The sequence below is a fragment of the Amyelois transitella genome, chromosome 20, assembly GCF_032362555.1.
Source record: "Amyelois transitella isolate CPQ chromosome 20, ilAmyTran1.1, whole genome shotgun sequence".
In the NCBI taxonomy this organism is placed as follows: Eukaryota; Metazoa; Arthropoda; class Insecta; order Lepidoptera; family Pyralidae; genus Amyelois; species Amyelois transitella.
In genome coordinates, this window is record NC_083523.1 from 8315255 (window position 1) to 8342548 (window position 27294).

The 27294-nt window shown below is 35.8% G+C and overlaps 2 protein-coding genes across 2 annotated transcripts; one reads left to right on the top strand and one right to left on the bottom strand.

Moving 5' to 3' along the window:
* The first annotated feature begins 4300 nt into the window (after positions 1-4300).
* Positions 4301-7363, top strand: LOC106131462 (tol-Pal system protein TolA-like). Its single transcript, XM_013330572.2, has 3 exons — positions 4301-4531; positions 4894-5097; positions 7070-7363. The coding sequence occupies exons 1-3, from the start codon at positions 4301-4303 to the stop codon at positions 7361-7363; spliced, it is 729 nt and encodes a 242-aa protein (XP_013186026.2).
* Positions 7364-8502: 1139 nt separating this feature from the next.
* On the bottom strand, positions 8503-26548 carry LOC106131533 (uncharacterized). The gene is made up of 2 exons (XM_013330650.2): positions 26493-26548; positions 8503-9751 (listed from the first exon to the last, which is right to left on the bottom strand). The coding sequence occupies exons 1-2, from the start codon at positions 26526-26528 to the stop codon at positions 8726-8728; spliced, it is 1062 nt and encodes a 353-aa protein (XP_013186104.2). The 5' UTR covers positions 26529-26548; the 3' UTR covers positions 8503-8725.
* Positions 26549-27294: the final 746 nt, after the last annotated feature.

Consider the following 27294-nt stretch of genomic DNA (forward strand, 5'->3'; position numbering starts at 1 on the left):
CAGGAATTCATGAAATATGACTAAAATGACACCATAATTTGAAAACTTTCTAAATTTGAATCAGATTTTTGGCTGTCATAAGTCTATAACACAGATTTGATATTTTTCGATACTCTTTGGCTGTTAGCGGGAATCAAAATAAGGTTTTAAAAAGAATTCCATTTCATTTCAAAGTCAATATCACCTTTTTCTGTATCGGAGGGGAAATCCTTTATGAAGATGAACCTTTGACCCTGCAAAAGTTCGCTAGTGTTCGTGTACATATTGTGAGTAATAGACAACATCACTTAAATCTAATTATAACTATTACCGCTTCTAAAGCGCACGTGAAGAAGAAGCAGCGGATCAAACTACACTGCAGCATTTTTACCGGACGTCAATTTACAAATATAGATCACTTCTCTATTGTATTGTATAGGTTATGGTAACATCAAGGTATCATCAAGACTATTGGTGAGTATGTCAAATCAAATTCATGACTTAATCTTGGATAAGTTGTCTCGGTTCCCTAATAAAAACATATTGATTTTCACAACCTCTGCCTACCCCTCCGGGAAAGAGGCGTGATTTTATGTATGTATGTATGTATTTTCACAAAATACTGGTAATACTTAGATCGATGCTGCATCTAACTCAGTTTTTCTTAGAGACCTCCTCCAGGAACGTCAGCTTTACTTCAGGCTCGACGAGATACGACAGAATCCAATAGCAACACTTAGAATTTGCGTGTACTACCTATCTTCTACATATTTAATTTATATCACAGAACTAGAATTTATTAAAAATGTAATCTCACAGGCTGACCCTAATTCTCCAGGGCTCCAGAGTGCAAAGCGATACATATATACATAAAATCACGCCTCTTTCCCGAAGGGGTAGGCAGAGACCACCTCTTTCCACTTGCCACGATCACTGCATACTTCCTTCGCTTCATCCACATTCATAACTCTCTTCATGCAAGCTCAGCAAAGCATGCAAAGCGATCAAGATAAAAAAATAAGAAGACAACATTTAGGGACAGGGATTCACAGACATTATAGTTTTTAATCAATTTACATTTACAAATCTAAATTTTTTCAAGAAGCATTTGTAGGAAATGATGATAGTATTAAAATTACTAGTGTTACACTTAAATTGGTGATTCTACTCGTTCAAGTATTTAACAGAACTCTCAACACTGAAGAGTATCAAATTTTGGAAAACAAAGAGAATAAAAGAAACCGAACCTCAACACTCGCCGAACAAAACGCTGCAGCGGACGCTGTTACTTCATGTCGGTAAATTGTTTTGTGAGAGCTTGGCTGTGGGTACCGATCAGACTCTTTTTCCAAAACACTCTACCGCGACCTGTTTGAAAAAAGAATCAGAGTTAGAAATTGAATCACCAATTTTATGTTTGTTTTGGAATTTCGAGTGATACTTTTAAAAAAATTGAGCAAGTCAAGCATGTTAAGATATATTACTGATATATCTAACTTACTAGAGGCCGCCCGCGACTTCGTCCGCATGGAAACCCTATCAATCCCGCGGGAACTCTGGGATAAAAAGTAGCCTATGTGTTATTCTGGGTCTTCAGCTACCTACATACCGAATTTCATGGTAATCGGTTCAGTAGTTTTTGCGTGAAAGAGTAACAAACATCCATACAAACTTTCGCCTTTATAATAGTAGTAGAATTTACAAAGGGTAGTTTGACTGTGGTCTCTTTTTGGACTAAAGGTGTGTTTATTATAGACTGATTAAATTTAGATAATAGTTTGTAGCGATTAACACGACCGAATATTTAATATCGATCCATCAAGAAAATTATGTTAATATCTCAATGAGCTATAAGCATAATTTTCTTGTTCATTCCATTTGGTTTCTCATGTTGCAGATCAATCAACTGAATGCAGATTGGATTAGTTTGAAGATCTGAAATACTGTTTGTTAAACGTACCTAAAACATTAAAATCAAGATGTGATTTCAACGAAGAGTCTTCACGAGTTGATCCAGTTACAAACAGTTGTTCAGCGCCTGTGCAGAAGAGACAATCATGCTTATTCGGTCTAAATATTCCTCAATATTTTTCAAGCAGGGAGTAAATTTGAATGTTTGACAATAATTCTAATGTTTTTTTTAAGTTGAGGCGTTATAATCCGAGTACTACAATAATTAAACGGGATCATTATGATATTAACAATTACGTTGACAAAGGTAACAGAAGATAACATAATATTTCTATTATTTGATCTTCCCCATGATCGCCCTCGTTCTAAGCCCGGCTAACAAGATATTGTAGTCATTGTTAATATTATCTAGCTTACGAAACCAGATTATACAAATTTTCCAACATCTACTTCGAATTAAATTAGTTATTACCATGTTGTTACTACCGAAAGCATTTCATGTAATTCCTTGAAAAATGGGAAAAAGAATACCTTGTTGATATTGAAGTTTTGGTTGACAATATTAATAGCTAACAGTTTAGATTTGTCATTTTTCAATGCATTATATAGCAAGCACAAATACACAAGTTTTTGTCATCATCATATTTATAAAGAAATTGTAATAATTTGATGTTGTTTTACTCTTAAGAACTTCTGATCAATAAACAAAAACAAAATACTATCAAAATCTTTATTCGAAATCAACACATCAAGACGACGAACTCCTCTTAGCACAGCACGGGCTCTTGCAAGGATGGGTACCGGTAACAGCCGATGCGGGCACAACTCTGCAGCATTGTTTCTTCGGCCAAATTGAATCCAGTAGAATCGGTCCACAAGATATGCAGCCGGCCGCGATAAACGCTGTCATGAATGTCAGACAAATGATCATCTCAGTTACCTGCTTCTCTTGGTGAGGCACTTAAAGAATTTGTTGAGTCCCAGTTGGCGGTAGCAAACTGGCACGCAGGAGAGTATAGTGGCGGACGCGATCAGGGCGTAAAGGGACAAGCAAATCATCTTCTACTTGTATTTGTCCTAACGTGTACGCACGTTTGTTATTTCTGAACTGGTAGGCTGGTTATTCTGGAAACGGAGGAAAACTTTATGATCGATAACATACTTACTCTAATTATTTTCTTAGATGAGTAGGATTATTTAATCCTTAAATTTGAGTTGATTAAGTTATAAGATTACAGAAGAGTGACCACAATCTGTCTACAGTGTCTACTTATAGTCTTCTAGTGTAGTAGCAATGAAATTTCATAAAGAGTAGTATCGCTTTAATTTCCAATTATTTCGTTGCATTACGATATGCTTGGCCAAAATGTCTAGGCCTCAGGGGTAATTTTCATTGAAAACTATTCTAGCGAAGATATTTAAAGCCTTGGGTATAACGGTGGCGTAGGCGTAGAATAATAAACCATTTGAAGTTGTAAGGGTAAATTTGAGTCCTTACCTTTATACATCGGAAGGTACAAGTCCTTCAAAGTGAGGTAAATATTTTTACCTCGGACCTATACCGCATGAACCCTAATACGAACACTCATTATCTAAAATTTTTGTCTGGGAAAAGAATATGGATTTACACAAAATTTAGGACATTACAATACTCCAATATTCTGTCAATATTTTACTGATGTCTTGATGAGATAAGTTTTGGCCAGTAACAAGAAGTAAATAAACTCTTTTGTGTCGTGCATTGCTATAGTATTAATGCATTCTCAAGAAGAGGGCTTTGAAAAGGAATTGGGATGGTAAAAAACATAAATAATAATTTCGTTTGTTTTAATAATGATATGAGATCGAAATCTTAAAAATAATGGTTAGTAGCTCGAAACAATAATTTGGGCAATGAACAGCGACGCTTATAATTTAAAATGGGATTGACGTGGGTAACAAAATATGGTTACGAATAATATTAACTCAATTTATATTTTTCAACATCGGAGATTTAGTAACTTGAATAAAATGATCTTCTTGTCGTTCCAGTCTTGAGTACTTAAAGTAAAAATATTATTTACGTTCGGAGTAATTTTTATAGAATAATTGCTTAAAAATTTAAAAGTGGGAGTAAAGTATTAGATAGCATTAGGTTCATCATGTCGATAATTATAATTTATTCTTTGCGGTATCAAGTATGTACGAGATATATCAACTTCTTAAAAATCATAAATATTATTTTTTTTTCCTACTTTTCATATCAAAATACGATAATGTCAATATGTCACAAAGTAGATCGTGAATTGTTATTTCAAAACTTTGCAAAATTCTGTCCACCATTCTAATAAAACGTAAATGTAGCTTAAGTATTTAGTTACCTTGGCATATACTTGCCATTGTAGGAGCGTAGAAGATAAAGTTATTTTAAATGAGACTATTGGTGTGCTTGTTGCTGGCAGTGTCAGTGTGGGGGTTCCCGGAGAAGAGGGCGTTGGAGACACAGTTGTCGCAGCAGTCAATACAGAGCCAGCCGAAGACGAGGCAGACGCAAAGGGATTGTAAGGGGAAGTGTGCAACAAGTATAGCCCAGAAAGCAGCCGCTGAAGCGAAGGCAGCACAGGCGGCTCAAAACGCGGCAGGGGCTCAAGCAGCTCATATGGTAAGAACTGGTGTGATAGAAACAAATAAAAATGTTTTTTTTTTAGTTACTCGGATAAAATTAATCGAATGAAGTCGAAGACAATTTAAAAAGAGTTAGGATTGAATTTATAAATATTTAGCAATCAAATACCAATTTGACAAAATTTGAATCACGGTGCTAATGTATTGAAACAATTTCATAAATTTGTGTAAAATTTCTTTTAATATTTATAATTTTGTAAAAATTGACGACTATTGCAAAAATATATATACAAGCAATACTGTAGATTTGTATCATGCATGCTGATTATGATGAATAAAAAGTGTGTAAAATTTAATTGATTTTTTGAAACTTAAAAACTTCAAATTATACCATTTCAGGTCAAAACACAGTTAGCAGAAAAAGCGCTGCAAGCTGCGAAAGCGGCTGAAGCGGCATTAGCTGGCAAGCAGTCAGTAGTGGAACAACTCCAGCAAGAAGTGAAGGAAGCAGAAGCTGTCGTGGCTGAGAACAGTGCTGCTGTAAGACAACAGCAGGGCACGGTCGCCGCTGCGGTGCAAGCTGCCCAACTGGCCACTACGCAGGTATATATATACATACACTGTATTTTCTGTATTGCTCGTATACATGTACATAGATATGTATGTATGTACATGTATACGAGTAATACAGCTACACTACGCAGGTAGCTATATACATACACTGTATTTTCTGTATTACTCGTATACATGTACATACATACATACATACAATCACGTCTATATCCCTTGCGGGGTGGACAGAGCCAATAGTTTTGAAAAGACTGATGGCCACGTTCAGCTATTTGGCTTTAAGATAGAATTGAGATTCAAATAGTGACAGGTTGCTAGCCCATCGCCTAAAAGAAGAATCCCAAGTTTATTCCTAAGTAGCCTTTTACGACATCCATGGGAATGAGATGGAGTGGTCCTATTCTTTTTTCTATTGGTGCCAGGAACCACACGGCATTATACATTGTATTTCTTATAAAACTGTAGGTAATGTAGCAAGAATTATGACAGACTCATCTGTAGAAAATGTGGTAGGCGATAATGTTTGGATAATAGAAGAAAAATTAATAGTAGGTTGAATATGGAATAGGCTTATAAACTTGGAATTCTTCTTTTAGGCGACGAGGCTAGCTATCTGTCACTATTTGAATCTCATTTCTATCATCAAGCCAAACAGACTGACTGTTTGGTTCTGTCTACCCTCCAATGGATATAGACGTGATTTTATTTATGTAGGATTAATTATGCGTTCTTGATATTTGAATATAGCATCTACAGATCATAAATTAACAATAATTTTTAAATGTCCAATTAGTAGAATTATCCTGTGTGGTCATTAACATAGCCTTTCATTTACAACGAGCATAATCTCATTAGTGGCATAACATAATGGCAAATTATGCTGGATTATATTTTGTTTTTTTTTTTTTGTTTGCGAATTTGCAATCTTAACTGATGCTCCACCACTGTGATAATTTCATCCCATTTTGATCCTATTTTGTTGATAAACCTTTCCTTGGTCATCTTCAACAATTTCTACCGTATGCATTAGAAATCAAAGTTTTACAAGGTCCAAATATTCTCTTAATTGAATTTTCATTTATTTCCGAAGAAACTGGTTCTAATTGTTGAAGAGCCTCATTGTTTGAATGGACTTTTTGTAAAACTTCGTTTTCTTTTGTCCTAAGGGTTGACACGTTGGAATTGGAAGAAGCACATAGTTCAGAGTGGACTGGTCATGGTTTGCTTATCTTTCTGTACCGTCGTTGTGGCCGCCACACTAATAGGATGCATACCAGCTGCCTATAGAGCTTACAAATCTAACTGTTTTTGTACGGGAAAAACTAAAAATAAATCAAAATAAATTCTTGCAAATATTCGAATATATTTTGTGAGAAATGTTTTAGACTATCGTAGGTACATTGTTATTTTATCTATTGAAATGTGGAGTCTGACAGAGTTAACACGATTCTTGGAAAAATTACCTAAAATTGTATATATATTTGAATATTCAGGTATTTCTTACTATTTTTTTTGTTTGTTGTTACATAGTAAGATAGATGAGCCTTCCGGTAATTTTGATTCGCGTTAAATGAGTATTAGAATAGTGGACGTATTGTTAATTAAATTAGTAATGTATTAAATTTATTGTCATATTTATTAAGTACTTTTATTGCAGAGACATTGCATTTTTTATTTATTTGGTATAGAAAGTTAATTATTTAAATTAACATTCTGCACAGCCGAGTCGCCTTATTTATATTTGGTTGGTATTCATGATATTATGAACCGTTTATATAAAAATAAACTATCGATATCGGTACAATAAGCATCCAAATAATACGTATCTAAAAAAAGAAAGAATTATTTATTAAGAAAATGTTTAGGTTTGGACTACATTAATTTTTTTTTGCCCAGTTAATAATTTATTATTGTAGTTTAACATTTCGATAGAATAATAAAGTAACTAGATCCGATGACTTTCTCACAAAAATTATGCTATTTAACTTGAACAATTATTTTCCAGCACAAACTCATGATTCAAGCGACACAGGTGGCCAACCAGCTGGAGAAATCAGCGAACGCTGTCTTAGAGGAGACCAAGATAGGGCTTCAAGAGAAATGTCACAATCTGGCCGAAGCCAGGTCGAGATTGGCCCATCTGCAACATAAGCTGCAATGCGCTTGCGCAGAATGTTCAGCCACAAGACAAGCTGCGCACACGGCTTGCGAGGCTGCCAGAGCGGCGTGCGGTAATGCTAGGAAGAAGAAACACATCACAAACACAGCCCTAACAAAAGTTAAGAGGGGAATACGATAACAATTATGTAAGATTCAAACGTACTCGTATTTCAAGTGTGTAAGCAATTATGAATTTGGCTTTAGATTCCTCGATTTAGTTTCGTTGTAAGCCAATATGCTCAATACTCAACAATATGAACAAGGTCTCCTTCAACTTTCAAGAATCACATAGAACCGATGCATTCATCAAATTTGCCGTCTATATCACCTTTCCAGTTGTTGTGGATGATTCGTGTTGTATTTTAGACTAATTTGATTTACTCTAGTTTGTTAAATACGTTACGTTCAGATGCGACATTTAGATTTTGATAGAATTACATTTGTTTAAGCTGCTAATAATATAGTATTAGAATTTCTTATTGTTTTATTTTTTATACATACATACATACATATGGTCACGTCTATATCCCTTGCGGGGTAGACAGAGCCAACAGTCTTGAAAAGACTGAATGGCCACGTTCAGCTATTTAGCTTAATGATAGAATTGAGATTCAAATTGTGACAGGTTGCTAGCTCATCGTCTAAAAAAACTCCCAAGTTTGTAAGCCTATCCCTTAGTCGCCTTTTACGACATCCATGGGAAAGAGATGGAGTGGTCCTATTCTTTTTTCTGAACCACACGGCACATATTTTTTATAGTTTTAGTATTCTTATTTCGTATACTGTTTTAATATTGCATGTTTCGAATAAAATACCTACGAATCTGAAAAATCTTCGAGAAGATAAAAAAAAATAGACTAAATATTGGCCTAACACTTTCCTTTTTTATTTCATTTTATCTAGATTTGAATAATTATGTTAAGAATTAATATGAATAGGAGTGAAACATTATAAAAAACGTTTACTTTGTGGTAAGTATTTTATTTGTCTTAAATTCAACTGGACCGTACTTTTAATTTCTGATTCAAATACAATCAGCATTGCACAATACACTCCTAATTTTAAAAAGAGAAAAGTTACAAATAAGTTTTTGTACATACGTGTAATAAATAACAAATACTGTGATCATGTTAGACTCTTACTAGTTTGTAATAAAACCAGTAGAGTAGGCAAATTACATATTTGATAAGATATAAATACTTTTATAATGAATAATTTGTGAGCTTGATAAATAATGATGATAGACTACTTTTATAATGAATAATTTTTAGGAAAAACTAATTAAAATTCAGTTCTCTTAACTAAATATTTTATAATCATGAATAAATGTACTTTCTAGAAATTTTTCATCAACATTCCCTGAAGGAAAACGAATTTATGTCTTACTTATGATAATGATAAAGAAATTGGATGAAGATACAATAACATAATTTAGAAAAATTAAAGTTCTTAATAAGTTAAATACATAAATTTTGGTTTATTGAACTAAGTAATTACTTTATTATTTCTCTACTATACTAAATGCATCATTCAAATTTTGTGGACTGAAAGCCAAATTGCTGTGTTTGTAATTGACATATGGGGAAATCGTAGCCGACGTTGCAACTTCAGGGTCGACTACCCTCTGTGACGGTCTGAAATCATCGTCATTTTCGAACATAGGAGCACTAGGTTGGAACTTAGGTACATATCTGGCAGGCGGCTCAGCATATTGACCTCCAACAATGATTTCGTCCTCATCTTTATCCCTCCTTCCCTTTACTTTCCACGGATTACCCAAAAACTTATTTTGATCCATATTATAGTTTGGCTTATTAAATGAATAATGGTTGTTTAGTTCGAAGTCAGTCTCAATATCTTGGACTTCGTATGATGTTGGAAAATCATAAACTGGCCTCTTCTTTGAATAAGCATAAGTAGGTTCATCATTAGGATTGTCAATGTTTTGCCACGAATTAAATGTAGGTCTTGAATCGAGTTCTTTACTAAACTGAGTTGGGAGCATTGCAGGAGGATAACTGTCAGTGTTGCTCGGCTTTATAGGTTCACCGTATGAATCAATTAGTTCATCTCTATAAGGCATTGCTGGTTTAGGCCTAACGTTTTTACTGTACGATATTAAATCATTCGGAGGTTCACCAAAGCCTACAGGTTCAGGATAAGAGACGTAATTTTGTGGATATTTAGTGGGTCTGGAATACTTATTTTTCGGTACAACAATTTTTCTGTAATATTTTGGTTTTACACTTTTCTTGTAAATTCGAGGACGGTTAGGTTTGACTGGTTTCTTGAACTTTTTCGTCGATTTGTGAAGTCTTGACGATTGTTTTGATCTTGGATTCAGCCTGGATCTTGATAGACGTCTATATGCAATTACTGGATGAACTTTGTACACTGGGTCAATATCTATAGGTGAGGTGTCCAATAGTAATGAAGCATCCCTTTTTATAACTCTCTTGCTTGTTTTTCTGTCTGATATTTGTTGAGGGCGAATGTCCCTTTGAAGGCTGGAGGCGGTAACTGTGATCTGAAATATGAAAGAAATCATTTGAATTGTCTAATTCGATAATAATCAAAGGTTATTAAATTTTGGATTTTTCATTTTAGCGAATTTGAATCTGATTTCCATTCTTATGTCTTGCCGCTGAACGTGGCCTAAGTCTTTTCTCGACTGTAGGCTCTGCCCACCCCGTAAGACGTGAATATATATACGGTACATATAAACTTAATAATACATCATGAATATTAAGTTTGGTCATATTTTTACACTAAGTTTGGCTGCTTGTCTAATACCATCCTATCTTGAGAATTGATAACTTCTTTTTCCTCCTGGCTTTAGTCCCGGTAGCATCCTCACCTCTGGTGAGGAGCTTGGACCATGAGTCCAGAATTGAACCTACGTCTAATAATAATTCTACCACGTAGGTTTAATTATTCATACCCATTATACTCGATACCTTTTAAAACAAAATCTCGCATGATCCATGACAGTTATCGTAATAACAGCCGCAGTAGTTTTCTCTTATTTGGTTTAGAAAGATGCGTGCGCGCTATTTAGAAACCGTTCGATATCGCAAACTGTATGAATCCAACGTACGCCAACTTGTTTTTTATTCTGAGGTCAAAATCATTTGAAAGGAATTCAACAATTGTTTGTGGAATTTCATTTTCTCTTTTTTAGAAATTTGCATGTCGGACACGGTAATGATGTGGTTAAAAAAAACTTTAGATTTTTATTTAGGTTTAACAAATAGGATCTTTATTCACACATAATGATAATCCATTAATCCTTTTCAAATATAGATTTTTTTATTTTCTATAGAAACTGGTTCTTATAATTCAGCCTACTACCCTTTTCCTCAAGCCTCGAATTCACTAAGGCTCGCTCAATCTAGGTAGTTTTTATGTGGTTATCATTTTATTAAAATCTGAACAATATTCTTAATAGTTGTTTAGTTCGAAGTCAGTCTCAATAATTTGGACGTCGTATGATGTTGGCATATCATAAACTGGCCTTTTATTCGTAAGGCTAGAATGCACGACGTAACTTTCTTTTGTCTAAGTGTAATACCCAAGGGTTATCAATGTTGGTACGCAGTTTCATTGGACGTGATATGACTGTATTAGATTTGAGAGTAGAGGCCTGTATGCCCCTCGTGTACCAAATGATCTGAGCCAGATACAAAGGTGATCATTTTACTGAATTATAATACATAGGTAGGGCAGACAGAGTTTTAGACAGAAATTCGTCGCTTTTTGTAGATGACGCTTAATTCACGCGATCCAAGACGCAGGTACTGAGCCAATAAAAATGAATTTCGCAGGAAGGTAAATTGTAACCAGGAGTCATCTGCTAAGAAATGATTTTGGAGAATTCCCGCGGAATCGGGAGATAACGGGATTTTTCGTTTTACGCGGGTGGAGTTGCTGGCGCTCTAAAGGCATACATACATATACCTAATCACGTCTATATCACTTGCGGGGTAACAAGAGCCAACACTCTTGAAAATATTGAAAGGCTAGTCTCTATATTATTGCTATATGCTTGCTAATCTCTCTCTGAGTGAAGTTTTATAAACAACTTAAAGGTTACCTGGAAGAGATCGCTTTTAGTGATAAGGTCGCTTTATCGCTGGTATGTTTTTAATACATGATTGTGAATTTGGTGTAATTTATTGTGGTTCAATAAAGAGTTATTATATTTTATATTCTTCAAATTTTTAAGAATACTAAGGACCTATTGAATACCTAGATGACAAATACTGTAAATTGCTTGTGACGCAAGTTTATCGATCCTAACCGACTTGAATAAAAGTGGTAAGGGAAAGTTATGTTTGTGACAAATCACTTACATTATGTGTCATTACGGCGCTAGTGATACCATAATGGAAAAGATTGCGTGTGATTCGCTAAGTCAACTTTATGCTAGCTTAACTTTATCAGATGGGTGTCAAAATTTCTTTTCATAGCAAGTAAAATAAAATAGTTATGCGTAATATAGTTTACAGACTTATAAATAAATATATATAGGGGACAAATTACACGAATTGTGTTAGCCTCGTGGTAAGTTCGAGACTTGTTACGAGATACTAACTCAATGATACTATATAAAATACTATATATACGATAAGAACATAGTTACAGTCATGCTCATACTCAACATACATCAACTCCCTAGCACTGCTGTCTACTTGTTATTTTGTGTTGATATTTTTAATATGTATCCTTCATATTGAATGGCAAAGCCTCCGTACTAAATTCCACTGAAAATCAGCGCATTGTGTAACCTCATCATACACATGCATATGCTGAGTAGAAACCCTTTTGGTCGCATCATGTATTTTTTTTTTTTATTTCTATGTTTATGAATGAAAATGTAATGTTACATCTTGCGCCAAATAAAGATTTTTCTTTCTTTCTTTTGAACGCGCCGCTTTATTTTACTGTTCCTATCCCTTTTCATTCCGCACAATACGATAGTGACAGCATATGTGGTTTCTTCGGAGCTCGACAACACTCGACGGCTTACGAATGGAGCCATAGAACATTTCAATTCAAATTTGAAAATAGTGATTGAAGAAAAAATATGGCCGCAAATTGACCGCTCCGCTCATATAATAAAAATAGAAAAAGTGCGCATCTTTGAAACAAGAAGAACCCTGGCCAGGGCCCAAGAAGCCAATATACGAGAAATTAAGGTACGTGTTGTGCACTCCCGCTTCCCGCTTCTTCCTTTCACAATATTCTCTTTACCAAAAATCCAGCGACCTACATAATTGTTTTCCGCTATTCCATTTTGTGGTCCTTCGAGCCGGATAAAACCCGCTTCAAACCCGCTTCATGCGTATTGTTATTGACGAGATTTGTTTAAAACCGCGATTTTCTGTAAGTAATCATAACCGCATTGCGCCGACATTCGGCCGGCTTCTGTGTAGAATCTACCTACACAATTAAATAAAAACGTCCGCTCACAGTACTCTCACACCGCTCACCGCTTATTTTGAATAAGATTTTGGTATTAAGTGTTTTATTTCGTAAAATACCTCTATCCGCCATCTTTTACCATGGAATCTAAGCTCAAGTTGTTACAAGAGAAAAATAAGGTTCGCTTTGAACGTCTTACTAAATTATACGAGGTAGGCAAACATTTGTCGCCATCTACTACCGAATTGCGCTCGATTGAGACTTTTATGTCCGATAGTCAAACTGTAGACATATTGCGTAATGATTTCATGCAAACTTTGGATGAAATTAACCTATTACACATGGAATTAGATCCCAAATTCCAACCAAGTTATAAGTCACTTTCATCATTTGAAGATATTTATGCTCGTGTTGTAAGGTTCCGTGTAAATTTAAAAGGTAAATCCGTTTCTTCGAGTGCAGTTCCGCAAACAACGAATAAGGCTCCCTTCAAACTAGCTCCGCTTAATATTCCTAGCTTTGACGGAAAAATTGAAAATTGGCCCGTTTTCTATGAATCTTTTAAAGCTAATATACATTGTAATCCAGATTTAACAGATTCTCATAGAATTCAATATTTAGTTGGAAGGCTCACCGGAAATGCATTAAAAATTATAGCAGGCGTGATTCCTTCTGGCGAAAACTATAAGTCCATTTGGGACAGTTTAACAAAGAAATATCAGGATAAGAGAGCCCTAGGTTCGTATTATGTTTCCACGTTGCTTAATATTAAAGCCGCTTCAAATAACTCGGTCGCATTAAATAATTTCATAGATACATTTGACGCTGCCGCCGCTGCACTAAATCAATTAAAAATTGAAGATACTTATGATTTTATTTTATTTAATTTAGCATTCCGCAAATTAGATTCAAGTACCGCTCAGGCGTTTGAAATGACTGCTAGAGATAAAATGATTCCGAGTTATTCAGATTTAGTTGAATTCATTAAAAGTCAAGTAAAAATATTAGATCGTACTACTAATAATAATTCATTCAACCGCATTAATCAAAATAACAATGCTATTATTAATAATTCCAACCGCTCCCGCCATACAGTCCATTCGTTCGTAACCCGTAATAATAATAATATCGATAACCGCTCTGTGTGTTCAATGTGTAATACGTCTGAACACTTTCAGCTTTATACTTGCCCCGCATTTAAATCTTTGTCACCGAAAAATCGCCTTGAATTTATTAAATCGAAAGTAGGGTGTGTAAACTGCCTTAGCTTGACACATTCCGTGTCAAAATGTAATTCGAAGTATAAATGTAGACAATGTGGAAAAAGTCATCATTCTTTGTTGCATTTAGATTCATCCTCAAATAAAAACTCACCTTCTGCGTCATTTCGAGATTCGTTCACTAGGACAACCATACAAGACAGCGCTGCTTCGGCTGAAACTGGTACAGAGAATTGCGCCTCCACCTCCGCGGCATCAATGCCCGTTATTAGCAAAGATCGCGAGCACGTATCGCTCTGCGCTCGCTCACCTGACCTAACGAATGTTCTTCCCTGTACCACGTTAACTTGTCATAACCGATCTGAAGTGCTTCTTTCTACCGCCAGTATTTACGCGTATAATAATGATAAGAATATAAAAGAAACTGTTCGATGTCTTATTGATAATGCTTCACAGAACAATTTGATTACTCTAAACTGTTGCAAAAAACTTAATTTGAAAATTATTCCGCTGTCAAATTCGACTTTAAAGGGTGTTGGTTTGACTTCCCGGCCTGTTATAGGGTATGCTAATTTTACGATTTCTGCGAAAAATAATAAACAAACTTTTAACTTAACCGCATTAGTCATAGATTGTATTACCGATCGTCTTACTATAGATTATATTGACACATCTATTGTTAGGCATCTGGTAAACATACCGCTTGCAGATCCATTCTGGCATATTCCTGGTGAAATCGAAATTGTCCTAGGAGCAAAGTTATTCCCATTCTTACTTCTTAGTGGAAAAGTCATTGCACCGCCAGCTCCGCCCGCTATTGAAACTGTTTTTGGATTTGTTTTCATGGGTGACGCCGCTGCTAATACCGCTTCGTCAGTCATTGGCGATATAACCGCAATTCCATCTTCATCTTCCGCTTCATTTCTTACTTCTTTTGAAAAAAGTATAGATGCCTCTCTTTCTAAATTCTGGGAATTAGAGGAAGTTCCTGTGAATAAATTTCTTAGTCGTACTGATGAAGAATGTGAACAAATATACTCTTCTACAGTCTCTCGCGACTCATCTGGTCGCTATTGCACCGTGTTACCATTTGCTAAGATCCCAGTAGCTTAGGGAACTCGTACACTGTTGCTCATCGCCGTTTATTGGCACTGGAACGCAGACTTAGCGACACAGATTTACGTGTGAGCTATAACGCCGCTATCATGGATTACATAAATAACAAATACTTAGATCCAGTGTTACCATCGGACGAGTCTGATGGAGGTTATATAATTCCTCACCACCCAGTTGTCAGATTGGACAAACAGACTACTAAAGTCAGGGTTGTTTTGGACGCGAGTGCTCAATGTCATAATGGTGTATCTCTCAATGATATTTTACACACTGGACCTAATCTTCAAGCTGATTTATTTTTATTATTACTTAATTTTCGTTTATTTCCAGTAGCTTTAACTGCAGATATAAGGCAGATGTATCTTCAGATACTTGTAACTGAGGAACATCAAAAATATCAAAAAATACTCTTTCGATTTGACCCTTCTGAACCGATTCGTATGTTCAAGTTCAACAGAGTGACGTTTGGACTTAGGTCCAGCCCATTTGTTGCAATGCGCACAGTACGTCAACTTTGTAATGATGAACGTTCTAATTTTCCTGTAGCAGCAGCTATAGCTGAAAAGGAGCTCTATATGGATGATTTAGCTAGTTCAATTTTAAATGAATCAGATGCTGTCGAAGCTCAACTGCGTAGACGCAGTTGATTAAAATGTTTAAATCAGGTGGTTTTGATTTAGTTAAATGGTCGAGTAACTCTAAAATGGTACTTGATAATATTCCGCTACCGCTAAGACTTTCACAACAAGTAGAATTTGATAAATCCGCTTCTCTTAAAATATTAGGGCTGGAATGGCAGCCGGAGAGTGACACATTTGTTTTTAAAATAAATAACGATGATCGCTCTTGTACCAAACGTTCTATACTTTCTTCAATCGCCCGCTTATGGGACGTGTTAGGTTTTGCCGCGCCTGTAATTGTTTATGCTAAACTTCTAATTAAAGAACTTTGGCTTCAGAAGGTTGGATGGGATGAAGCACCTCCGACAAATATATCCGCTATGTTTATTAAATTTAGAGAACAATTGCCACTTCTTGCTAATTTAAAAATTCCGCGCCATCTGGCTGTAGCTCAGGGTTCTAAGGTTAATATAGTTGCTTTCGCTGACGCTAGTATGAAAGCGTATGGCTGTGTTGTTTTCTTACATGTTACCGATCCTACTGGTAACATATGTGTCCGCTTGGTTTGTGCAAAGTCAAAGGTTGCGCCAGTCAAAGTAGTTTCACTTGCCCGCTTGGAGCTCTGTGCTGCCGTCATAATGTCCAAGCTAACCAAATTGGTCTACGATACTTATTCAGCGCGCACGCCTATAGATAATGTTTATGCTTTTTCAGACTCAAAAATAGCTCTTTCGTGGATTCATTCATCTCCACATCGGTGGAATATTTTTGTCAGCAATCGTGTTGCCAAATGTCACGAGAATCTAGAGCCTAAAAACTTCTTCCACGTCGCCGGAGTTCAGAATCCCGCAGACTGTCTGTCGAGAGGTTTATTACCTGAACAATTACTTACGCACAAATTATGGTGGAACGGTCCTGAATGGTTAATTACGCCTGTTCCTCAGTGGCCGATAGAATCTTTTCAGCCTGAAAAATGTGAAGACTTGCCAGAATTTAACAGTAAAACGCTTGTCGCAACCGCTTCTCGTGGTATAGAATTGTCTCCTCTTTGTTCTTTATCGTGCAAAGTTTCTTCATGGAATAAACTGTTAAGAATAATTGTATATATTTTACGCTTTGTAAGATTATTGCCCCGCTCTAAAAGGTTAGAGACCTCTCATATAATTACCGCTGAAAACTATTTGCTTCGATCAGTTCAAATCGCTCATTTTACACATGTCATAAAAGATTTAAAAAAGGGTAATATACCTTCCGCCCCGCTTAATAAATTAGACTTATTTATATCGGAAGATAAATTAATCAGAATAGGAGGTCGATTAGCTAATTCAAACTTACCATTCGAAGCGAAACATCCTATTTTACTTCCGAAACATGATAATGTTACTTACTTGATTATAGACTATTTTCACCGCGTACATTGTCATACTGGTGCCGCTCTTCTTAGCTCTTTGATTCGCCAAAAATATTGGATAATATCATCTCGATCTGTTATACGGCAACGAGTACATAATTGTAATTTTTGTTTTAAAAATTCTCCTTCGCATCCAACTCCTAAGATGGCGAATTTACCCGCATTTCGTGTTCAAGAGACAAAAGCTTTCGTTCATACTGGCGTGGATTACGCTGGGCCTATTAACATCACTATTTGTAGACGTCGTGGTCAGCGAAGTCAAAAGGCATATATTTGCCTATTTATTTGTTTAGTGACGAAAGCAGTTCATATTGAACTTGCCTCAGATTTATCTTCTATTACATTTCTTTCTGCGTTTAAGAGATTTATATCCCGTAGGGGTCCAGTTTCTCATTTATATTCCGATAATGGAACTAATTTCGTTGGCGCTAAGTCTCATTTGAATGAGCTTTATAATTTTTTACTTTCTTCAGATTATAATGATTTACTCTCAAGCGAGCTTGTAAATCGCCGCATAGAATGGCATATGTCTCCTCCCCGCGCTCCGCATTTTGGAGGAATTTGGGAGTCAAATATAAAAAGTCTGAAGACTCATTTGTACCGCATTATTGGCAATCAACTACTTACATATGAAGAGCTTTTAACAGTATTAACACAGATTGAAACAATAATGAATTCACGACCACTCTGCGTATTACAGGAAGAACCGCATCTTGAGTCTTTAACTCCCGCGCACTTTATTATGGCTTCTCCACTACAGTACTTGCCACTCGCACCTGTTTCTTCTACGCCACTAGTTACACGTAAATCGCTTCTCGATCAAATGATTCGCTCATATTGGAAAAGATGGCATTTAGAGTACTTGAATAATTTACAGGTTCGTCAGAAATGGTTGAAAGATGTAACGAATGTCAAAATTGGCACTGTAGTGTTAATACATGAAGATAATGTTCCCCCATTACGATGGCCAATGGGAATCATTGAAAAGACTTATCCAGGTGCAGACGGTACTGTGAGAGTAGCTTTAGTTAAAACTCAAAATGGTTTTCTTAAAAGACCAATAATTAAATTAAGTCCATTGCCGTCGCAATAACAATACCGCATATTCTTAATAATTTCTTATTTTATGAATCTTATTATATTATTTTTTCCGCTTTAGTTAATATTAAAATCCACTACTATTTACGCTACTCTATGAGTGATTTCCTTTTATTTTTCTTTTGAGAAAGCGATGTTTCTCAAGGCGCCGGAGGATGAACGCGCCGCTTTATTTTACTGTTCCTATCCCTTTTCATTCCGCACAATACGATAGTGACAGCATATGTGGTTTCTTCGGAGCTCGACAACACTCGACGGCTTACGAATGGAGCCATAGAACATTTCAATTCAAATTTGAAAATAGTGATTGAAGAAAAAATATGGCCGCAAATTGACCGCTCCGCTCATATAATAAAAATAGAAAAAGTGCGCATCTTTGAAACAAGAAGAACCCTGGCCAGGGCCCAAGAAGCCAATATACGAGAAATTAAGGTACGTGTTGTGCACTCCCGCTTCCCGCTTCTTCCTTTCACAATATTCTCTTTACCAAAAATCCAGCGACCTACATAATTGTTTTCCGCTATTCCATCTTTCTTTATATATATATATATAGATAAACATGTTAGACCCTGGCCAAGATACATTAAAAACATAGACTTAACGTATCATCGTGATTTAATAATTAATTCCATATGAAAAGAAAAAGAACAGATTGGAATGCGTCTATCACATTATAACATTCTCATATTGACACCTTGAATGTACATGGGAAAGCGATTGATGAACTCATAATATATAATAATGCGAACAATGAAGATAGTGAAGACACGTCACTTAAATATTTTGTATAACTAGTAATGAAATGAATTTGGTAGTATTAGGGCTCAGTTACATATACAGTGCCTGTTAGAAAATAGTGAGCTATGAGATTATTTAATTTTCAAGAGAAACTATATTTTTTTCATTTTTGTATCTTTTTCCAATTAGTTACCTTTTAAGTTTAATCTAATAACGATTTTTATATTAAAAGTAATTCCTTCAAGTTATTTACAAAAAAATTTAAAAGACATCAATTTATAAATTAATGAGCAATCAATTTTTCATATTTTTTTTAAGTTTTTTAATATCATTTTATATGAGACGTATATATGTAGCACTGCTCTTACGGTGAAGAATACCATCATGAGGAAACCTGTACATTACAACTGGATGCTTAACCATGATACAATGTTCTTCTGCAAAGGTTGCGGAGTCTAGACGGGAGTCGCTTCGTGTAAAAACCTGACTCACCCATTCCAGGATCTTAGTGATAGATGGGCTAGTCTCTTCTCCAGAGGTAAGAATGGGGGGAGAATGAAGAGTGTAATTGTAGAACTTACAAGACAACAGACAGGCGACTAAGGAATAGGCTTATAAACTTGGGATCCTCATTTAGGCGATGGGCTAACAACCTGTCACTATTTGAATCTCAATCTATCATTAAGTCAAATAGCTGAAGATGGCCTAACATTCTTTTCAAGACTGTTTGTTGGCTCTGTCTACCCCGCAAGGGATATAGACGTGAGTATATGTATTCATGTATGTACAAGACAATAAATAATATATTAGTTAACTATAGGTATAACATACATGTGTTGCGGCCTTTACATTGGTTCAGTAAGGTCAGCATCCGGCATGGACAAATTACCAGTAAATTAATATTACGAAAGTACAGTTCGCATATTTTTGGTGACTTATGTAACTAATTAATCGCCTGGGATAGTACTTTTCATGCATTATAGTAAATTAGTGATAATAGAATACTTATAACTAGTTTAGATTATACACTTTTAATATTTGGAATTTATATCATATTATATCCTACTAATAATATAAATGCGAGAGTTTGTAGGTATGTCATTATGGATGTTTGTTAATCTTTCACGCAAAAACTACTGAACCGATTACGATGAAATTTGTTATGTAGGTAGCTGAAGACCCAGAATAACATATAGGCTAATTTTTATCCCGGAGTTCCCGCGAGATTGATAGGTTAGGTTTCCATGCGGACGAAGTCGCGGGCGGCCTCTAGTTTTGAAATGCCAAAGAATAAAGCGATACAATTTAAACTAGTGCGTTGGCATGTAACGTTAATCAAGCAACGTTTTTGATAGGTTTGATCGTTAAAATTGTGCTTAGTCTCACGGAACTACACCCACATAATAACCTCTATTGGTTCTACAACTTTAGAGTTCTACAAACGAAAATTATATTTTCATTTTGGAAAGTAAGTAAGTTTCCTCTCGTTATCTATGTAGTTACAAATGTGTCGTCGTAATTTGTTGAAAGTGTGATACGTTTTAAAAGGCATCGTAGTTTTAAAAAGATTTTGCTTAGTTTTTCTCGCGGTTTTAATCGCATTCGTTTTGTATGTTTGTTTGTTATATATTTATTGCATAGAAATTTACACATACTTACATACATATAATCACGTCTATATCTCTTGCGACTAATAGGAATTGAGATTCAAATAGTGACGGTTGCTAGCCCATAGCCTAAAAGAAGAAAAGGTACCATGTTTGTAAGCCTATCCCTTAGTCGCCTTTTACGACAACCATGGGAACGAGATGGAGTGGTCCTATTCTTTTTTTTTTTATTGGTGCCGGGAACCACACGGCACATTATATGTATGTATGTATTTAAAACAGCACATTATAGTCGTTCAAAAGTACCCGAAACCGCCGAGCTTGCATGAAGAGAGATATGAATGTGGATGAAGCGAAGGAAGTATGCAGAGATCGTGGCAAGTGGAAAGAGGTAGTCTCTGCCTACCCCTCCGGGAAAGAGGCGTGATTTTATGTATGTATGTATGTTTGTAATTTGTATAGTCGTGACAACTAACTGTACGAATTTGCATATTGTATGCATGTCATGTTCATTTAGTAAACAAGAATGAAAACAATATGGATTTCCGATGGCATCGATCAACAAACATTTAATGCGCGGACAGGAGGTATGCCCCGTTAAATTGGCATGTTTCGTTTTTTCAAGGTAGAAAGTGTGATAACTTACCTATCATTGCACATACACGGTTTTATTAGTGAGGCATGAGTGATTATGCTAAAGTCGTCGCGATATATCTAGAACCTCAACACTGAAAGGTTGTAGCCTTCAGCTGTTTGTTATACTGATAGAATAGAATAGATTAATTTGTGAAACTTGCTGTGCCCGCGATTTCGTCCGCGTGGAATAGTTATTTTGTGCATCATTGAACCCTGAAAGATGAATAATTTTCCCCGTTTTTTTTACATATGCCATTATTTATTTGCTCCTTATAGCTTCAGCGTGATGTTATATAGTCTAAAGCCTTCATCGATAAGTAGTCTATTCAACGCAAAAAGAAAAAACAAACTCTTCAGCTTTATAATATTAGTAAAGATTGGATACAAGGTATCACTTATTGACGTCAAATCACTTTAATTATAACTACTACCGCTTCCAAAGCGCATGTGTAGAAGAAGCGGCGGAACAAACTACACTGCAGATACTGATAGATAGATACATAAAAATGTTTATTCGACAATGCTACAAACACAAACAAAAATACTCGTAGTAACAAATCCTTAAAACTAACTAAACTGTAAACTAGACTGTAACGCATATAAATTTTACTTTTTAACGGTTAAAGAATTTTTATGTATTTCTTCAGAAATCTTACAAACAAACAAACAGACTTTAAAACTTCTCATTTTTAATAATATTACTTAGTATACGATTGAACCACTCGATCAGGTATATAGAAGATGTTTTGTGCATATTAGTTAAGTGTGTGGTAAAATTTTTACTAAAATATTTTTTCTTTGCACACATACATATAATATACATATTACCACGTCTATATCCTTTGCGGGGTAGACAGAGCACGGTTGAAAGACTAATAGTTCAGCTGTTTGGCTTAATGATAATATTGAGTTTCAAATAGTGACAGGTTGCTAGCCCATTACCTACGAGGAGAATCCCAAGTTTATTAGCCTATCCCCTAGTCGCCTTTTACCACACCCATGGGGAGTGGTCTTAATCATTAGTGCAGGGAAACACACGGCACTTAATTATATCAAAAATGCATTTTTTTTTTCTTTAAATTTTAAGGCATTCAAATATAGGTACACGCTATCATCATTAATTGAGCGATAACAGTCAGTTAACCGAATCGAGGCCGCTGTCTTTGCGTAGATGAATTTCTCTCGCAAGGAATTTAATACTCTGAGAGTATTTTAGAAATCCACGCTATATTATATACATACATACTGTAAATAAGAATATTGTAAAAGTGCCGTGTGGTTCCCGGCATTATTAGAAAAAAGATTAGGACCACTACATTTCTTTCTCATGGATGTCGTAAAAGGCGACTAAGGGATACGCTTATATACTTGGGATTCTTCTTTTAGGCGTTGGGCTAGCAACCTGTCACTATTTGAATCTCAATTCTATCATTAAGCCAAACAGCTGAACGTGGCCTGTCAGTCTTTTGAAGACTGTTGGCTCTGTCTACCCCGCAAGGGATATAGACGTGATTATATGTTACGTTATGTTATATAACAAAATTAAACAAAAAATGAACAGATAATGATCTTGATCATTACTGATTGACGAAAACAAACAGGCAAACACTAATTGAATGATAATTTCTTGTTGATTATTCTAAGAGATGAAGAGAGTTATGAAAATGGATGAAGCGAAGGATGTATGCAGAGATCGTGGCAAGTGGAAATATGTAGTCCTGCCTGCCCCTCCGGGAAAAAGGCGTGATTTTATGTATACATAACGGTCTGTGTAATTTGTCCCGTTATATAAATACTAACTTAACAATACTATATGTATTTTATAATAAATACTTATATAGATAAATATTCAAGACCCAGGCCAACGGTCTGTGTAATTTGTCCCGTTATATATATATATAAAACGGGGCAAATTACACAGTTAGTATCTCGTAACACAAATCTCGAACTTACTTCGAGGCATTGAGTAAGCCTCGAAGTAAGTTCGAGACTGACTCAACAATACTATATGTATTTTATAATAAATACTTATATAGATAAATATCCAAGACCCAGGCCAATTGGAGAAAGTTCTTTTCTCATCATGCCCTGGCCGGGATTCGAACCCGGGACCACCGGTGTCACAGACAAGCGCACTACCGCTGCGCCACAGAGGCCGTCAAATGTATTATTATGTAATCTAGATGGCTACTAAAAACCTTTACAAGCCAACACCCATTTCGACCAAAAGATGGCGTGATACAATGCACTCTGATTGCAATGCATGCATTTCAGTGCAATGACATAGTGGAGATATGGAAAAAAAACTTTTTGAATAATCATAAGTAGCTATTACGTCTTTCATAAGCGGTTGTAGTTTATTGCTCAGTGAATTCCATTTTCTGAATAATTTATCTTTTACGGGGTAGACAAAGCCAACCTCTCTCTCTAAGACTGGAAAGTTGCGTCCAGCTGTATGGCCTAATGACGGAACTAATAATTAAAAAGTGACAAGGCCCATCGTAAAAAATTAGAATCTCAGGTTTATTAGTCTTTCCTTTGACTGACTTTTACAATCTATTTTTTAATCCTACTAATATTATAAATGCGAGAGTTTGTCAGCATGTCAGTATGGATGTTTGTTACTCTTTCACGCAAAAACTACTGAAACGATTACGATGAAATTGGTATTGGTTTGTAGGTAGCTAAAGATCCAGAATAATATATAGGCTTCATTTTATCCCGTAGTCCCCGCGGGAATGATTCCACGCGGACGAAGTCGCGGGCGGCCTCTAATTTTACCATTAAAAACGTATTAAATTATTACATTCATCAATTGTATCATTAGGCCATACATCTGAACGTGGCCTTTCAGTCTATTCAAGACTGTTGGCTATGCCTACCCCGCAATGATATAGACGTGATTATATGTTGTATGAAATTTAAAAAAATCCACATTTAATATAATCGCTTGAACACAATCTCTTCCCTTATTAAGATAATCACAAAAAAATTATGTCATTCCACTTTGCAAAACCGCGCGTTTAATTCCATCAAGAATTTTGCGGTTGTACACACAGACACGGAAATAAATTTTCAGATGTATTTATTACGTCTACAACTTATCTATACTAATCTATATTAATATTATAAAGTTGAAGAGTTTGTTTGTTTCAACGCGCTAATCTCAGGAACTATTGATTCGAATTGAAAAATTCTTTTTGTGTTGAATAGACCATTTATCGAGGAAGGCTTTAGGCTATATAACATCACGCTGCAACTATAACGAGCGAAGAAACAATGGCGAATGTGAAAGAAATTGGGGAAAATTATTCATCCTTGAGGGCTTCAATGATGCCCAAAATAACTATTCCACGCGGATGAAGTCGCAGGCACAGCTATTTTAAGATATAATTAGGCTTAAATAGTCATTGGTACATGGCCGAATTGGGATTTGAACCTATGCCTTTATGAGCATCACGCATTTTAACCAAGCATCTTACCGATTCGTCCACCGATTCTCACAAATGTTGCTTAGATATATCCATCAGTTAAATTGGCGGTAAACGTGGACTGAAAAAGTAAGATACATACATACATATACGTCACGTCTATATCCCTTACGGGGTACACAGAGCCAATAGTCCCGAAAAGACTGAATGGCCACGTTCAGCTGCTCGGTTTAATGATAGAATTGTGATTCAAACAGTGACAGGTTGCTAGCCCGTCGCCTTAAAAAAAGGATCGCAATTTTATAAGCCTATCCCTTAGTCGCCTTTTACGACATCCATAGGAAAGAGACGGAGTGGTCCTATTCTTTTTTGTATTGGTGCCGGGAACCACACGGCACGAAAAAAAAAATTAAGATAACTCTTGCTTTTACAGTTTACTAAATCGAATTGCGCGTGCGTCACCCCTTATGAATGATACAATGCACCAAACTTTCAGTGCAACGTAACAAACTCGATTCAAACGAGTTGATATGGTATCATCGACCCAATGATTAATATTTCAAACAAAACAATCACGAATAATTATGTTTTGGACATTGAAATCGGTATAGTTTTGGATCTGTTGGGGTGGACTGAGACGGCAGTCTTTTCCAAGATTGTTGGCTCTGTCTACCCCGTGGGGGACATAGACATAATTATATGTATGTTTGTTTATATCTAATTATTGATTATTCTTCTTCTTCCTCCTAGAATTAGCCTCTGTTACATCGTCACGTCTCTTTAACTTAAAATAATACATACATATGGTCACGTCTATATCTCTTGCGGGGTAGACAGAGCCAGTCTTGAAAAGACTGAATGGCCACGTTCAGCTATTTGGCTTAATGATAGAATTGAGATTCAAAGTAGTAGTGACAGGTTGCTAACCCATCGCCTAAAAAAGAATCCCAAGTTTGTAAGCCTATCCCTTAGTCGCCTTTTACGACATCCATGGGAAAGAGATGGAGTGGTCCTATTCTTTTTTGTATTGGTGCCGGGAACCACACGGCAAATAATCTTATTGTGATTACAATGCTTCAATTATGTTCCAGCTGCCTCTTATTATTTTATCCAACAATAAATACTATCTATAAATTATACGACGATATTAAATATAAACAATATTTCTTTCTTCTTTTTCCCGCGCATTTTGTTAAATTCAATTACGGAAAATAAACATTTACTTTTCTCCATAAACAATAATATGGTCTACTATCTGAATCTCTGTTCCATCATTGAGCCATATCCCGCTGATTGGCTCGGTCTACCCCGTAAAGAATAATAACGTGATTAATTGAGGATGGTTAGATGTTTTTTCTCTTACAAGAAAATAAAGAGTATCTAGCTTTTGTATTTTAAAAAAATTGCTTGCGTGATAACAATTTGACTTTCGCACGGGTAGGATATATGTACGTTAGTTTACTATATATATTATGCACATGTATGTATGTTATTTTAATATGAACTTTTATAATTATGTATTAGAATAACAAATATACATAGGTCGGCTACGCTCAGGTAATAGGCTTAATGATAGAATTGAGATTCAAATAGTGACAGAACTAACAACCGGTCCCTCGCGTGAAAGAAGAATCCCAAGTTTATAAGCCTATCCCCTAGTCGCCTTTTACAATATCCATGGGAAAGAAATGCGAGTGGCCTATTATTTTTTTCTATTGCCGGGAACCACATTTTACAGTATTAGAATAAAAAATCAATATTTCACCAAACAAAAAATATAACATACATACATAAAATCACGCCTCTTTCCCGGAGGGCAGAGACTACCTCTTTCCACTTGCCACGATCTCTGCATACTTCTTTCGCTTCGTCCACATTCATAACTCTCTTCATACAAGCTTCAAAAAATATAACTAAACTACTAAGTGAAATCCAAGAACCTCCATTTCTGGAGTGGGATAACTCACCGTGAGAAGCACACACAACACAGACACAGTCTTCATGGTAACGTTCGCACGCAGCCACTGTCGACAATGATGTGGCGATGACGATGACGTACTGCGCCGGCGCCGCTGTTTTAGAAGCGGTTGGCGATTGATATAGAGATGATAACAATACGAATATCAATTCCATTGAACCATACAGCTGAACGTGGCAAAAACTTCCTGTTTTTCGTGATAATTGCCTACGACTATCCCATTACGGGTGAACACGTGATTTAAACATCATTATGCTATTTTATGTCTTTCTACCTTCTCTTCTTCTTCTTTTTCCTCCTGCCATTAGTCTCAGTAACATCTTCACCTCTATGAAAAGGAACCCAGGGTGCAATATCTTGATCACGATCCAGGATACGGTAAGTCAACTTTTTACGCGAAGCGACATCTGATCTCTGTAATCTTGCAGAGATCAGATAGATGTCGCTTCTTCGAGGGGAAATTGCACCCGTATTTGACTAATGTCAAACTAAGCTCATTAGCCTGAATGTACAGGTTGCCTTACGATATTTACCCTCACCGTAAGAGCATCGGTTAGCAATCAAATATACAAGTTCAGCTTTGGTGATCTTGTTAAAAGTCAACAAAGTTTCATAGAAAAACTTATTATTATTCTATCTGACACTACAAAAAAAGTAAACTTATAGAATTGCTGAGTATTATCATCTCTATATGGATCCCTGGCACGCGTCGCTCTCACATTTTGTTTATTTACTTACTAACATAATTATGTACGATTTACCTACAATGTTATTGTCGCGTTGTTCCCGGT